At 44.0% G+C, this 16,152-nt stretch overlaps 1 protein-coding gene across 4 annotated transcripts in view; it reads right to left on the reverse strand.

The window, feature by feature from the left end:
• Window positions 1-16,152, reverse strand: part of Maf (MAF bZIP transcription factor) — a 362,946-nt gene that overhangs the window by 342,086 nt on the left and 4,708 nt on the right. For 2 of the 4 annotated variants that reach the window (XM_039097958.2, XM_039097957.2), the window contains exon 2: window positions 6,003-6,063. The exons of 1 other annotated variant lie outside the window; for it this stretch is intronic. In XM_039097958.2, the coding sequence (XP_038953886.1) occupies window positions 6,030-6,063 (34 nt within the window). In that variant the 3' untranslated portion in view covers window positions 6,003-6,029. Of the gene's footprint in view, window positions 1-5,169; window positions 6,064-16,152 lie in introns of those variants that run through there. One more of the 4 variants, XM_063278262.1, reaches the window with a different exon arrangement.

Genomic DNA, 16,152 nt, shown 5'->3' on the forward strand with positions numbered 1-16,152 from the left:
CCCTAGTTCAAATCCTACAAGCCTGCTTTTGAAGAACGGTGTGTATTCTTCCCCAGCAGATCTGCAGGGATGGTTGGGACTGGGCCACACTTCATTCCTGACTGCAGTGTTTCTGCTCTTAGACTAGAATTTTATACAATGTTAACAAGCAAAGAATATCTATCTATCTATCTATCTATCTATCTATCTATCTATCTATCTATCTATATCTATATATCCATATATCTATATCTATATATCTATATATCTATATATCTATATCTATATATCTATCTACATCTATATATCCATATATCTATATCTATATCTATATATCTATATATCTATATCTATATCTATATCTATCTATCTATCTATCTATCTTTCTATCTATCTATCTATCTATATGTATATCTCAAATGGCTGTCCAAAATGGTGATGTTTGGAAAACACTACACTTTCATCAATAGCTTTGTGGCACACAGTTTAGGTAGTCCTGGCTTCGAGTACATCTAGATAAACATTCAGGCTTGGTTTTACTGCACCAACAGGATACTGAGCAGGCAGAGAAGCAGGAAGTCTGGGTCAAGAACAAGATAGTACAGAGCCAGGGGTCTTTAGGGAGAGGTTCCTGATAGCATAACATCTGGAGAGAAGAACAGCTGGGGGTCCTCAGACTCAGGCAGTGCAGTGAGCTCAGCTTTGCAACTCAGGGAAACCCGGTTTCCCCGCCCCCCCCCCTGTGCAAACCTCAGCGATGGTCTCCAAGAGCACAGAAGAAAATTGGTGGCAGCCCTGTGCATTTTGCTTTTTTTGTTCTACTAGGTAATGATCAGAAACGGTGAGAGGTTTTAAAAAGGGGAAGAAGGCAAGAGGAGTTGGGGGGGCGCAGGAGCAGGAGTTAAAGGAGAGTGAGGTATTAGCAAAATATGAAATAGCACAAGAGCCTTTGAACATCAGCTCAGAACTTCAAGTGTGAGGCTAGCCGAGGAAACACAGGATGAGAAAGCAGCTCTTAGCTCGAGTCACAAAGGTCAGCGTTGGTACAGGAATTTCTGGTCTCTCTGCAGCCCTCCATGAACAGAAAAAGAGAGGCTCTGAATGTGCCATCTACAGGCGCGTTCTCTCGTAAAAGGCAGCAGTGGACTCCAACATTGTAAAACCGTACTGTATGCCTTGAGAGTTTTGAAAGGGACCTATGTCTTCCATTGCAGGGTGTGGGAAGGAGTGAGGGAAGAGGAGGAGGAGAGTGGAAGGGGAAACAAGGAGGACGGAATAGGAGACACAGGGAAAACAGAAAGAGGCAGAGAGAAATAACAATGGTAAACAGAGAACTCTGTTAATCCATTCTGTTCTATTCTAGTCTATCCTATCCCACTCTACTCTGCTTTAACAGTTCAGGCCAGCTGATAACCCCACAGTAGCTTTGGCCCCTTTTCTTCACGTACATCAGGCATGAACCTCATTTTTAAATCTAAACAAGCCAGAGGCACACCACAGCGGTATAGACGCCAGCCCTTTAATTAACTACCGTCAGTAACAAAAGGTCTCTATTTTGATTAAGGGTACAGAGGGAGAGTCAACTCCCGGTGCCTAAGAATTCCTTTAAATAATGACAGCCCCCAACTCAATTCTGCTGCGGGAGCCAGGGAAGAAAAGGAACTTTGTGTGTGGAACCCAATTTAAGGGAAGACGACCTCGGGGTCAATTTCTCGGAGCATTTGCGATCAATTCAATTCTCACCTCTACTGCCTACCTGCCAGCAAATGAACTTAGTGAGCTTTCCAATAGACAGGAAAGACAGGAAGAAGCCATCGGAGGCTGCATGCAAGGAACCGCGTTAGACGATGCTTGCAGAGCAAAAAGCAGAAAACCCAAATCCTACCAGCAAGGTCTCCCTTCCTATTTGTCTCTGGATTATCTTTCTTGACTTCCTGTTGATTCCACCATAAGATGCACCCTAATCGTTAATTAGGTATTAATATCTGTCGGGGCTTACACCTACTATCACCACTCGGCAGCCAAGATTCCGTTGACAATATCTGTAAATCTCCCGGCCGGTTTGATTTTTTTTTCCCACGCAGCTCTGAATCCACACTGTCCTCTGTCTTTCTGGGTGACATTACTGCAGTGGTAATTAATAGCTTTACTTTATCCTCAGTAGGTGCCGGGAAGGGGACACAATAACTCGACTGGCTTTCCTTTTGTCCCGATGTTTTCCAAATAGGTAAAGTGGAAAATAAATACAAACAAGCAGAACTCCTCAACCCTAGTGCTTAGCCCACGTGTTACTGGTAAGTCCATTAAGTGCACCAGGAAGAGAAAAAGAAACGCAGACCCAAAGCTTGACGATCCTTTTCAGAGGGAGGAAATGACAGGGTCTGCCAGTGAGAGGAGAAAATGCTTAAATGTCAGTGTGGGAGCCCAGCTGTAGGTCTGAGCTCTCGACAGGTGACTGAACACACACGTGCCTTTATAACATGAGCCCTTAAAAAAGGATTGTTTTTTTGTTTTAAGTCACTGAGTGCCACAGGATTTTCGAAAATTCCTCTTCCCACGCTCCTCACCTATAGGGAGAATGATTCTTTCTTTAAGTTTGCCACTTCAATAGTACGTCAGGGTTGAGGGAAAACTGCACCTTCACACAGTAGGGTTAGGCTAGCTTTTAGTTAGAGCAGTTGATTGAATCAGCTCGCTGGTTGGGAAGAGCCTAATCTAAATCAACAAAGAGCAGCGGCAGAAAACAATTAGGGTGAGTCGGGATCAGGAAACACTTTAAGCAAAAATCCTTTTCCCTAATTGTCTCGGAGCCAAAAGATATAAAAATCCAATAAGCGTGAAATACACTCAAGGAGACTTTTACCAGATTGGTCCCCACCGCAAATGCTCAAGTGAGAGAGAATGCCTTCTTCCTCTCAGGACTTATTCTAAAGACTTACTGTCTAGATGCTCCAATCAGCTTTTATTGGAGGACAGGGTCAAGACCAAACATTTGGTCTTTCCAGAGGTGCCAATCAGCATTTACAGTGTCGGGGTGGGATGTTTCCTTTGTGGGAATGTAGGTTCAGATTTATCAATGCTGATCAAATATTCTCATAGATTCTGTGAGGGACATGGCTGAAGCACACACATCCAATGAGAACTATGAACTTACATTTACATTATATTTCCTCAGAGGCTTATAAGCAATACCTAGCTAGAGACAGGTAGGCAGGGACAAGGCTTTGAAGACTTTGTTTCTGTCTTGTGGTTTCATGTTACTCTGTTTGTAAAATGGGTGGTGGTGGTGGGTAGCCTTCCTAATATTTAGTAGCTTTCTGAAGTCATTCCATGGGTACAGGGAAGACTAGAGAAAATTATGCCTGTACGTTTTATCTCTTGTAGATGACAGGATAGTCCCCACCAGCCTCTCCCTTATGCACCTGTCTTGCCTGCCATGCCCCAAGACAGCGCTGCAAGACTCAGTTGCATCCAGGTGGGTCTAAGGCAATACCAGGAACATCTGAAATGGTTGGAACAGACACATAAGCTGGCTGGGACTCCTCGACACCTCCAAGTCCTGTGTCAGGAACTTAAGACACAGGAGCAGGAAGGCTTACTTTCTAATCTGATGCAAATCACAGGTAGTTAAAGCCATCCACACCTTAGTACACTGCAAGTCCAGAGAGGGCTTCAAAGGCTAGTTCAAAAGCCACACTGAGCCAGAGGGTCAGGCAAGAGCATCACGTGTTTCCACGGCAACAGTCACACCTTAGCCAGTGAAGCTGTAGGACAAGTCAATCAAGAAGCAAGACTGGACAGAAAGACAGACAAGTCATGTCTAGGTGTTGTACTTGAGTGCTAAAACTTTCTTGAGAAGGAAGGCCTAAAGGTGTTTTGATTGATTAGCAGATCTGGGTCTATGACATATAATAGAGGATGTTCGTCAAAGTCAAGGGATGCTACTGAAGTAGAGAATTTAATCTTTCTGTAATATCAACTAGGTGAAAATTTTAAAGTGTGTGTGTGTTGTCTGCCTGTCTGTCTGTCTATATCTGTTAGATGTCCTTGCAGGCAGTAGAAGGTGTCAGATCCTTGGAGTTAGAGTTATAGGTGGTTGAGAGGCACCAAGTGGGTGCTAAGATCTAAACAGAGAGCAATATGAGCTCCTAAGAGCTGAGCCATCTCTCCAGCCCTTAGATGAATAATTTGTGACATGACCATAAACCATTGTATAATCCAGACTACATTTCTGACAGTAAATAAAAGACAACTAAGTAGCTCCCTCCAAATCTTGTGGTTCCATTTCCAAAACTCACCTTAGCAGACACAAACCACTAAGCAATACCTGATTGAAATTAGCGAGAGGCAGAGAGCCTACTGGTCCACCATAACTGCACTTGTCAGAGTGAAATCTCATATCCAAAGTGACTTTCTAAAAACCGACTCTCCCCAAAGCACCCGGCAGTGAGCTTTCCAGACATTGTCCTCTGATACCTAATGCCATAAGGAACTTGGAAGCATTGTCCTCCTCCCCAAATTCCCTTCCAGGCCAAATGTCTTTCTCTCCCTTTGCTCTTGCCTGTCAATCACGTTCACAGATGAAATTTGATTTCTCTCCCACCGGTAACCTTAGATGAAATATTACCAGTTGGGTCAGGAACCAGTGCAAACCTTGCTTTTAATGTTCATTAACTTATTGCTCAAAATGGATGGTTTCAATGTCACAAAACCTGCCAGTCGGTCTAGATCATTGTATCGAACAGGTGGCTTGCAAATGAGAATTATAAAGACCCGCACAAGTAAGGACTAAGTGTTGCAGCTGCATGCACATACAGACATGCATATCAAACCAAAGAATATACTGAGATCAAATCTAGAGACAGAAATTTCCTGTTTTGTTTTGAAAAAAAAACTTAATTTTTATAAGGTTTGCAGAGAAACCATATTGCATAGTTACAGAGTAGTTATTAAAAATGAGACTCTCCTTAATACAGCAAAGAGATGTAAATAATCAGACATTATTGGTGAATAGAGGAGGGAATGTGTGCTTTGGTTGCTGCCGATGCTGTCGTTGTGTTGCTTTAACCCAATGCTCTCATTCTCTGCATACCTCAAGAGCCTTCTTTGCAAAGGACCACAGTTTGACGGTGTGACTTTTACTCTCTCTCAGAGAGGGGAAAAAATTAAAATAAGAATATTTCATGCAAATTTCAGCAAGCAAACTTTTTAATGAAGGGGGGGGAAAGAGAATTATAAGTTGTTTTGCCAGCTATTGAGAGGTGAAAAGAACTGGTAAAGCCATGACCGTATGTCATTGTGGGTGTGAGAGTGTGGTGCTGGCTCTCCACACGGAGAGGGTTCATAATTAAACTCGCACTGGGATACTTGGAGTTGAGAACACATTTAAACAGCTCCGTTTCCTTTTCCTAGTAGACGGAAAAATCAGACCATGGCCTTCCACGTGTCTCCTTCCCCTCCCCTTCTGCCTCCGGTTGATGTGGAAAGTCCGCTAGCTCGAGTGCAGCCTATGGATTCAGAAGGACAATGTTCTGCGCGTCGGAATTATGCTAAACATCTCCAGGTGCGAGTACAAACATTATAAACCATTGTTAAGTTTGGAATGTTCACCAAGCCAGGTAGAACGGATCAAGACAATGGATGCCAGTTTTGCTCAAATTCATCCAAGGATCCGGCATTCAGGGAGAGAAGGACCACCTTCTCCAGAGTGGGGGGAGGTCTGTAGCACCAGGATGAAGGGTTGAGATCTGCTCAGACTGGAGTGGTTGTTCTGTACGAGACAGGTAATAACAGGAAGGGATCGGTACAGAACAGCAGCGCATGCGGGCCCTCACCCAGACAGCTTGAGCCGTTCCTGCCACAGCGGGTATCACGCTTCGAGTTGCCCGTGAGATACTGATGCTAAAATGACCGACCACGGGAACTTCTCGTGTCCGAGGAGCTTGCTGGCTTGCCTGCATCCCCTCCCTCGCATGGCAAATCCATTCAAACAAGCACATGCATATCGAAGGTCCAGGCGTTACCTGTTCAGCTTCGGGCAACTGCTTTTCTCACATCACAGATGTAGAAGAGTCCCTTGGGTACCTGATTCGGTAAATATATTAAAATAAACACAAAAGGTGATTAATTTCCAGGAAGAGCCTTCGAAGGACAGCATGTGCATGGTAGCTTAACGATCTACGGCAAGGACCCAGACAAACTGAACTAAAAGAAGAACAACTCAGTGTAGTTGATCTTGCATGGTGGTCTCAACCCTACCAAGTCAGAATATGGAAACCTCCTCTTGATTATGGGTCTGAAGGGGGATGCCACTGGCCTGGCAATCTGTATCAGCTTTGGAACTGTTCTTAATTCACAGGGAACCAAGTGGTCCTGGGTTCATAGAAAGGGGATATGAACAATTTCTGACGGGCTCTGTGTCTGCCATTGCTAATTCCTCCGAGGACCCGTTGGTCCAGATCTGCAGGCACTTACTGGGCGTCTGCTAGTCCAGACTCTGCCCTCACCCCCATCTCTGTGGTTTGTTTTGCTAGCGCTCCTGACAATCACTCCAAATGTTCTCTTAACAAATACTAACATGTCAATGTCATCCCTTTGTTTATTAATATTTTCTTCTGTTTAAATTAAGTAGCCTGTGGTACTCAGAATGTTGAAATGCAAATGAGGTTACCTACAAAAAAAATACTTAAATAAAAAGAACGGGGGAGGAATTTTGTTTTACACTGACTAAGCACAATGGTTCAATATTAAACCTTTCTATGGTTAAAAAAAAATAAAAACATGCTATTGCTATTAGCTTTACTAATGCGGGTGACAAAACTGTTCATTTGCTGTGCACAGCCTAATATTTTCCAGATAGCAGCTTAATAACAAAACAGACCTGTCATTTCCTCCCACGAAGAGTCACATTGTACCGGTCCAGGTTGTCAAAATATATTTAAAATCTAATTTAAAAGATTCAACTTGGTTTGGGGGGAAATTCGTGTACGGTAACTGCAACAGACTAGTGAGTCGTTCTGTGTCCCCGCCTCCCTCCCCACTACCCTGAAACAGGAATATTTCATTATTTTCCCCTAATCTTGCCACACTTCTATTTGGACTGCTTTATAATTGGCCGGGAGAAATAGACAAAATGCCAGCTTAGTGCTCAACCCCATAGGTTGCTATAGCCGGACACATACTCTTCACTTAAATTGTCACTGGGCTTCCTAACTCTGATTCTTTCAGACATGTTTTCTCTGAAGTGTAAGACTGTGCTTGGAGAAGCCGAATCCTGCTCCTTGTACCTGCCAACACCATCAGAAGCCGATGATGTGTTTTCATTCGTATTTTCCAATGTGATGCGTCAAAAACCTTCAGATACACTTGTCTAGTGTGTATATATATCACACTTGTCTAGTGTGTATTTAGGATATATATATATATATCCTCCCAAATATATATGTATGTGTGTGTTTTACAAGGAAGAGGGGGGTGAAAACAAAGAAACAAGAAACACACTAAAATTGTCACAAAACCTGGAAGTGGGCCATTAAGATAAACTGTTCCTTACTGGAAGTTCAGATAGTTAATCTCAAAACAAAAGAAAATAATAAAAATTAAAATTTCCCATTTAGGACAGCTTTCTCCTCCAATTTATACACACACACACACACACACACACACACACACACACACACACACACTCTTTAGGAACAATAGATTCTTATGGAAATGCAAGTGAATGGAAGGAGGTTGAAGCTGAGGAGACCACAGAAGGAACATTGGCGTCAACCCTTTGGGGATATAACAAACATGTTAAGATTTGAAAAGGAGGATTTACATGAGCTCAGATACTTGCAGGGCAGTTTACAATTTTAGAAAAATATTGCAAAGCAGTAATTTGATGTGGGCTTTGCAAAAGCACTCCCCGCACCCCCAACTGCGACCGCCACCCACTGTCCTTCCTGGCCCTGTCAATTGATAGTATCTGTTATTTTGGGAGGAAAAGCATCAGCTTCATTAAATGCAATATTTGGCACCTTGCCTGACATCTCATAAAGAATCTGTCCTTTTTAGATGGTTGGTGTCATTTTCCTCAAGATGACCTCTATGCTCCGGCTACCTGGGGGAACCTATTGGATCATCCAGGCGCTTTCTTTCCAAAGCTGGTAAGAGGAGGGCTCTGATGTTTGCACACTTGAACTAAGTACAAAAGCCAGTGTGTTTGTTGTTTTGTTTTGTTTTACTTTGTTTTGTTTTGGGCTGCTTTTGCCTAAACCAGTCACTGGGGAGGAGTGAGGGCCAGGGAGTCTCCAATAAAAGCGCGAGAGGACAGTTTTGAGCTGGCCCGTGACCTTGGCCAGATGGCTGATAACATACAACCTCTTACCTTACCCAGAGGTGGTGGTTGTTGTTTTAATAGCATGAGAGGGAACACGAATATTCAAGTTAATATTCCAAAAGGGCCCGATGCGTTCTTCACACCACAGTGAGTGGTCAGAGGGTGGGAAGTGTACCTTGACAACATGTCACAGGTTGTCAGTGGTGTCTCACAATGGCCCTAGCCAGGCGTGGGGAAGGGTGTCATTTGTCTTTCAGAGGTGAGGATTTTTCTAAGACAAGCTGAAGCCTGCCCAGTTCTGCTCATGCAGGGCCAAACAGAAGGATGAGCTCTGCCCTGTGACCATGTTGATTCCATAGAGTAGGAACGGCAGACATCTTTAAACGGTTTCCTGCACTTCCACGGGTTCCTCTAAAGGGGCCAAACACACAGGGAAGTGGCAGAGGCCAGGACATTTGCAGTTCATTGTCTTCAAAACAGACTGACACAAATACGAGTTTTAAAACAGATTTGGTAAGGTACGGTTACCACCCGGTAACCATTTGGTATGACATAGTTACCACGGGGCCTTTTTTTCCTCTTTCTTTCGATTTTTCTTCCCTGTCAAAAAGGATTTTTAAAATAATCTAAGGGTATTAAGAGTGCTTGTGATGCATAATTATTGTTTTGGTTTCAAAATATTCACCTTCACAGCTAATCCCTCCTCTGAAAGCCAGAGAGCTAAAATATAGAATATCTATTCAGGGAGACGAGGGGGTTGCCTAGCTTCACGGATCCCGAAGGGCAGAACCTATCAGAAAAGAGGCTACCTGAGCTGAAACCATTCCCAAATGTTTCTTTACAAACTCTGTCCTATGGAGGCAGTTTCCAGGTGCTTTGCTGTTTGCCTGGCCCCGTGTTAAATCCAGAAATGCAAAAGCATCTGCCGGAGAACACATTCAGGAGGCTGTGTTCTGTAAGGGGGCACCCAGCTAGAGACCAAGAGAAGTCGAAGCCTAAGGAGAGACTTTAAAAGATTTTTAAACAGACTATCTGGAGTCCCTTTCTCCTTCTTTTTCTGTCTAATCCAAGTAGAAAAAAGAAAAAAAAATCGACAAAGTCAATAGAGTAAGAGACACAGATGCTCTGGAGCTCCAGAGAAGCTCAGGTTGTGTACAGAAAGTTTCAGGGAGCTGGGAGATAGAGTGGAGTCCTGAAGTAAAATGAAAAGGCTCTGGTACCTTGCCTTTCCCTGCCAGGTCCAGCAGTGCCAGTCCACCGGTAGTTGTGGCAGCCTAGAAGGCCTGATCCCCGCAGAGTCATCTTCTCAGACAACTTTAACCGGACCCCCAAAGCACATTAGAGCTCTCTGCAGGAATGCTGGCATTGGGCCTAGCAGGGGTCCCAGGGACAAGGTGGCTGTGGCTACCACTGACTCTGTAGCAGCAGCTGCCTTCTGAGTATCTCAGAGGTGATGCTGGTGCCTGGTCCCTAAACACACACCAGCTTCATGTAGGCCTGTGGCTACAGGCAAGGCAGCAAGGGACTGTGTGGTGGCCTGAGGAAATCACCAGCCACAGGCAGCCATTCTGGATTCCAGGACAGTCCTGTAGTTCCAGCAGATTTCAACCTGCTGTCAGTCAAGGGGAGGGGGAGCTGAAGGCTAGGAAGTGAGCCTAGCTATGGCTGTATCCCTGGGCAGAGGCTGAGGGATGTTCTCTGTGGTAGGCTGAGGAGTGTGTGGACCCTGGGAAAGGGGTCACTCTCAGTCTCTCCCCTGCCTGCTTCTCTGTTCACTCCAAGCTACAGAGAACTTTATACTTGGGGCAACCAAGCACCTCTGGGTTCAGTTCTCTACCGACAACTGGACTCCTTCACTCTCTGCCTTTGTCTGCATGAGCACTTCACCCAGGATGGCTTGTGGTGAAGTTAATGCTTCCTGGCTGAAAAATCCACACCCCCCAACCCCAGTCCCCTGTGGTGTGGGAGCCCCTTGTGGTGTGGGAGACTCTCTTTCTCTCTCTCTCTCTTTCTCTCTCTCTCTCTCTCTCATGGCCTTGTGTGACTGACATGACAGGGGAGGATGCCTACAATTAAGAGGCAAACACTGGCTGGGACATGAGTCAGGTGGTAAGGGGCCCAAACCTTGGTGCTAAGGGCCTCGAAGCTTTTAGCAATCTGGGGAAGGGGGAGGGGCTAAGGGATCTGCCTGGCCCTTATCAGTACTCCCTACAAACAGATACTTCTTGGGAGGGTCCCTAAGGAGGATCTGAGATGACCCTAGGCAATTGGAGGTCACAGGTCAAGGTTGGCCTTTGTCAGTAATTCCTTCCCCAGGGCCAATGTCTCTTCCTTCCCTTTGCATTTTAAGCCTTGATTAAAATGTCCCATTGTCTTGTGGCCATCAGGGGGTTCATGGTTCTTCTGCTAAAGTTCCCACGGGAGGGAGGTCTGCACCACTTCTCAAGGTTTCCACAAGTAGATGCTGTCACACAGAACCTGCACTGGTTGCAAAAAGGGCATGCGAACCCTTGTCCTGACTCACAGGGCACAACGGTTCTTGACAGCTGACCAGAACAGTTTATTCTTCCCTTCTTCCCAGCCTAGTTCTGCAAGGTATAGTAGCTTCCCTAGACCAACTACGAGGAGGAAATACCTTCAGAGAACTCAGTTTGGAGGCAGGCAAGCCTGGGAGTCAGCATGGATTCCAACGGGAAATCTAGGGACAGAATCAGCCAGGCCTGGCCTGGAGCGAGGGTGGGTGAGAGCTGTACTCTGAGAACTATTTCCTTCCCTCCTGCTCTTTTCGGTCCAAAGCAGGGAAGCACCCCACCCCAGTCCCCTTTCCTGAATTAATGTCCCTTTCTCATGTGCTACTAAAAATTCAAGATGGATTTGTGCAGAGGGGAGGGATGTTATGTTGTAATCTAAAGTCTACTAGGGGGGCATTTGTGATTTAACCAAACGGGAGAAGAAGAAAAAAAAAAAAACGAAATTGAGTTGTGCTGGATGCAGGAGGAGGCGCTCAGCAGATGCCCCCTCTGATTTCAGGGAGGAACCTCCACATTCCTCTCACAGACTCCCTCTGGAAAATGTGTTTGGGGAGTTTCTTAAACCTGTCCAACTCATGTATGCTCATATAAACATCTGATTTCTGCGAGCTTTCTGTCTCAGAAATCTTGTTCTGTTGGGCAGACCTTTCTCTCAGTCTCTTATTCTCTCTCTCTCTCTCTCTCTCTCTCTCTCACACACACACACACACACAGACACACACAGACACACACACACACAGACACACACAGACACACACACACACACACACACACACACGGGCTCTCAAATTTAACTGATCGAAAGCTGTAACGGTGTCCTAAAACCTCGTGCAGTGTCTGTACAAATGCTGTGATAGCGTGTCTGGCTGGTTCGAAACGTTAGCACTTTCAAATAAACAACTAAATACGTTCATAAATGCTCTGTCCAATCGAGACTAAGACACTAATGACTTCCTCTCTTTCCCTTTGGATCCCTATTTAAAAAACAAAACAAAAACAAAGAGACCAACCAAAACACCCGTGTGTGCACACACTGTTAGCTAGAGAAGCAGAGCGGGACGGAGTCCTGCCTTCCATGCACACTGGCACTGATTTTGGCCGCTGAGCAGGTGAAAGCTTCTCAAACTATTTATTCCCGGGATCCGTGCCTTCAGAGTCTCCCTCTTTCTCACTTTCTACAGCAGCTGTAGGGACCTGGCTTTTGAGCAGTCTAATCCTGCTTTCTTCTTCCTGTCACTCCCCTCTAGAGAGCAACAGGGACCCCAGTTCGTCTCAAGACTGTGTTGCTTTATGTCCCCAGCAACCAAGAACCAGCTCTAACAGCTAAGGTTCCCTCACCACGTCCCCAACTTCTGGCTAGAGTTAAAATGCCAGAGAGAGAGAGAGAGAGAGAGAGAGAGAGAGAGAGAGAGAGAGAGAGAGAGAGAGAGAGACCAATTTGTTCAGGGGTGTGGATGGAGAAATGGCTGGAGAGACTTCCCCATTTCTGGGGCCTTTCACGTTGGCATTTTAAAGATTTGTATTAAAAGTGATAAAGGCTATTTCTTGAGAAGATGGAATAAGGCTTTTCCTGTTTTAGGCAAATTCAAAAACAAATCCTGGTTTCGATAACAGGACCCTGGACTCTGTCCCTGTCCCCTATGGCTGCTCTACCCTGGACTTGGGACATCTCTGAGCTTGAAGATGAGCTAAGAATACAAATAAATTTCAGAGTTTTGAAATTTATAATTCATATAGTACCTTGAGGAATGAATTGAAGTGGTAGACACCACAGCCTTCGACTGCAGAGAAAACTTCCCTAAGCCCCTCAAACAACATAACTGATAGAGCCTGTTCTGACAAAGGGTGTAAATTATTGTTTTTCTAATCAAATATAAGTCAAACACAGAGGGAAGTCCTGCAAATCAGTCCTCCGACGTGGGCTGCGAAGGGAGCTGACTTCCGACGGCTCGCTCATGGACAGTGTGGAGGAGCCTTAAGGCCTCAGAGCGGCAGTGTGAGAGTTTTGGATGCAGTGATCAGATGTCTGAATTCTGTCACTCATGATAAAAAAACAAACAAGCAAGCAGACAAGCAAACGATGCCAGAGTCACAATCGGACTTTTTAAAAATATCAATCGGTCCGATATATATCAGGAGTATTTTATCAAGCTGAGAACGTGTAAGCAAGTGGGTACGTTTCCCTCAGTCAGAACAGGGTAAGACAACAAAGTCCTCGGATGCTCTGTCTGGGCTCCTAAGCTTTGGGATGTGTCGTTAAGCAACTTCTGTGACTTAGACAAGGAAATGCAGGGAGCCAGGCTAAAGAGCCAAGCTGTGTGAAGGTGACCACCATTCTTCCCTCCGAGTGCTTTTAACAGTCACATTGGTGGTTTGGCCAGAGGAAGTCCTATTTAAAAGCCCCAAGCTCTAGAAGTGATGTTACCACATAAAAAGGACTAGGGTAAAAGGTAAAGGGGAGGAAAGAATGGGTGTGAGCATCAGACACATTCAGCAAAAGCAGCATCTCCCATTGTAGTGTCTGTGTGGAAAAGGGTCTCAGTGGTTCAGGCTCGAAGCTGTAAATGTCTACACAGTAGATTTATCAGCCAGGGAGAGGTCTGACCTATTTGATGTCAATATGTTAATATATTGGATATTTTTCGAAAAATATTTCTTTAAAAAGGGTAAATAGATAAGCCAGGAAATTAAAAGGAAGTGATTTTTGTGAGGGTCTTTGAGAACAAAACACTGTATGTGGGGGGTGTGTAGGAGAAACACCCGGAAGGTGTGTGTGTAACTAACTAACTGTATTTTACCACACATTGGTTTCATTTACAGCTATGTCTGACAAATGGCACGTTTGACACCAGCCAATACGAGTGTCACCAGGACCCTGAAAATCCAAGGTGTCCCATTCACAGAATGCTGTTGCCCCTAACGTGGGTTCCAGGCGAGAAGTCAAATTCTTACTTTTTATGTTTTTAAATTAAAAATTTTTTTTTCCTTTTTCTTCGTTCAGTTCTCTGCCAGGAAGACAGTGAAAAATGACGATAATCTGTCAAGAATGCGCATGCCTGAATTTGCTTTTAAAAATGCTAGCTGTTTGCTTTTGGGAAAGTTTTCTTTATAGATATGTTTGCCTAACACGTACCTACACAAGTACACAAGCGCGTGTGTGCACACTCGGAGGTTCTAATTCCAGTAGAGTTCTAGAAACTGTTGTTATAGCTTGAAAGCTATCACACCTGTTTGGTTGTGTGCCCAATACGTGACTAAAGTGTGCACAGGTCCTTTTCTATGAGTCTGTGAGTCCTTCAGACAAGAAGTGGAGTTACTTAACTGTTTACTATGGTGGCTACATATTCGTTAGCCTTCTTCTCCAACGTTTTTTTTTCTCTAGAAAGGACACGAAACGGAAGTCATCCTCCAGAATCGCAAACAACCTTTCTTAAGAGACAGCTTGCATTCATCTTCTGCGCAGCCCATATTTTAAGAACACTCGGGGCACATTCGGCTGGGCTTCTCAAATGTGACTTATCCCACTGATGACTCTAGCTTGCCAGTGGGCTGTTCTATTATTGGAATGAAAGGAATTTTAACACTATTTAGACAAATGCAGGGGACAGGGGAGAGCAGGACTCTCTTATTCGATTTCTTTCTTTCCTTCCTTTGTTTTCTAAACTTAGGAATCTACATTCGTAATAATGGACATTTGGACAAGATATGTCTTTTTGTGTTTAGTCCTGTTTAGTATTGTCTTCTGAAGTCTCGTCACGTCTGAAAGTGCTTTTCAGCAGAGGCTAACTTTTCCTTCCAGCCAGTCACTCCACCTCCTTTTTATTCTGATGGCACTATCTTATTTTCTTGTCTGGGGCCCAAACTGGCTTCTAATATTGAACTGCTTTATAGAACTCTATTAAGACAATTTAATTATTATATAATTGCATCTCCCCTGCCCCAACCCATGTCCTACTCTTTGATAAACAACTGTATTTGTGTTACAAATGTTACTGAGTCTAAGAATGTATTTGCCTAAACTCTTCCTTCCGGGGCCGAGCTTTGGGTCCAAATGGTATACCCATTTCCTCCTCTCCAGACTGGTGATGTGTATCCATTTTCTAGGCTATAATTAGAGGATGAAAATCTCCAAAGCTGAGGACAGCTACCTTACAGCATAGGAAAGAAGTTTTGCAATTAAGATTTCTGTCAAGCAAAGCTAAGTGTTTTGGGGACTCACATTCCAGCTCACCAAGTGAAGCCAACATCGGAAGTGTAAACAGTGTCTTGTGTTCTGTGCAAAAGAGTCAAGGTCCACGAGAAAGCGGCCAGAATTCACCAGCTTGAAGGACTACCTGTCTCCTTAGAAATCAGGCCTGCACTGTGGGTTGCAATACTATCTTGTTTTTTTGTTTTTGTTTTTGTTTTTTTAAGAAAAAGAATTGAAAGCAAAATAAGACAAAAGTCATTTGTGCTTAGCAATATTTTCAAAACAGTGTTGGCTTTGTCTTCTATGGGATTAACTCCCAGGGAGGCCTACCAAAGGAGAAAATGCCCTGTATTTGTAACATGGTTGCAGGAATTCGTGTCAGTCTTAAATGGGTCAGGATTTAGGAATTCAACTGAAGGTAATTGAGTTTTTTTTTCCAACTGATCATTCAATTAGACCCCATTCATAACCTGCTTTGGGGGCAAACAGCAATATACCAGAGCACAGTCTTCACCCCATGCAAGCACTATTTTCTCCATATGTTTATATTTATATTATGGGGACTCATGTAATATGTAATTATTCCTAGCTTATATGCTTTGAATATTCGAAAGCTAGTTAGATAACAGAGATCGAACCTGGTATGAATTAGAAAGTCTGTGTGCAAGCAGTAGATTTTATTTCCCCCATTTAAGACAAATGACTTGCAAAGTTAAAAAAATTTTTTTTTAAAAAGCAAAATCAAACAACTTTGATTTGTGCAAAGTGTTTATGTTTAGTCTTGTCAGGGCTGTGCCAACAAGAAAATCACAACATGTAAGGGAAGAAGAAAAAATAATCACTTTTGACCAAACGGCAAGAATTATTTATCTTTACCATTAAATGCATATGTTCCCATGAACCTCTGTTGAATCAGACTTGCTGGTCCCCAACCCTCAGTCATACCCCTTAGTTAGAAGCTTAGAGTCCCGTTCAGAAAGCTCAGATCTATTCCCCGTGTGTATGTGTGTACATGTGTGTCTGTCTGTGTCTGTCTGTCTGTCTATCTCATTGTTCCTCTTTCTCACTTTTTTACTGGCTCAGCTTATTGGGGAACTAAAGTCTGTGGGGAGAAAAAGTGAGACATCATA

This window comes from Rattus norvegicus, chromosome 19, assembly GCF_036323735.1.
Source record: "Rattus norvegicus strain BN/NHsdMcwi chromosome 19, GRCr8, whole genome shotgun sequence".
NCBI lineage: Eukaryota > Metazoa > Chordata > Mammalia > Rodentia > Muridae > Rattus > Rattus norvegicus.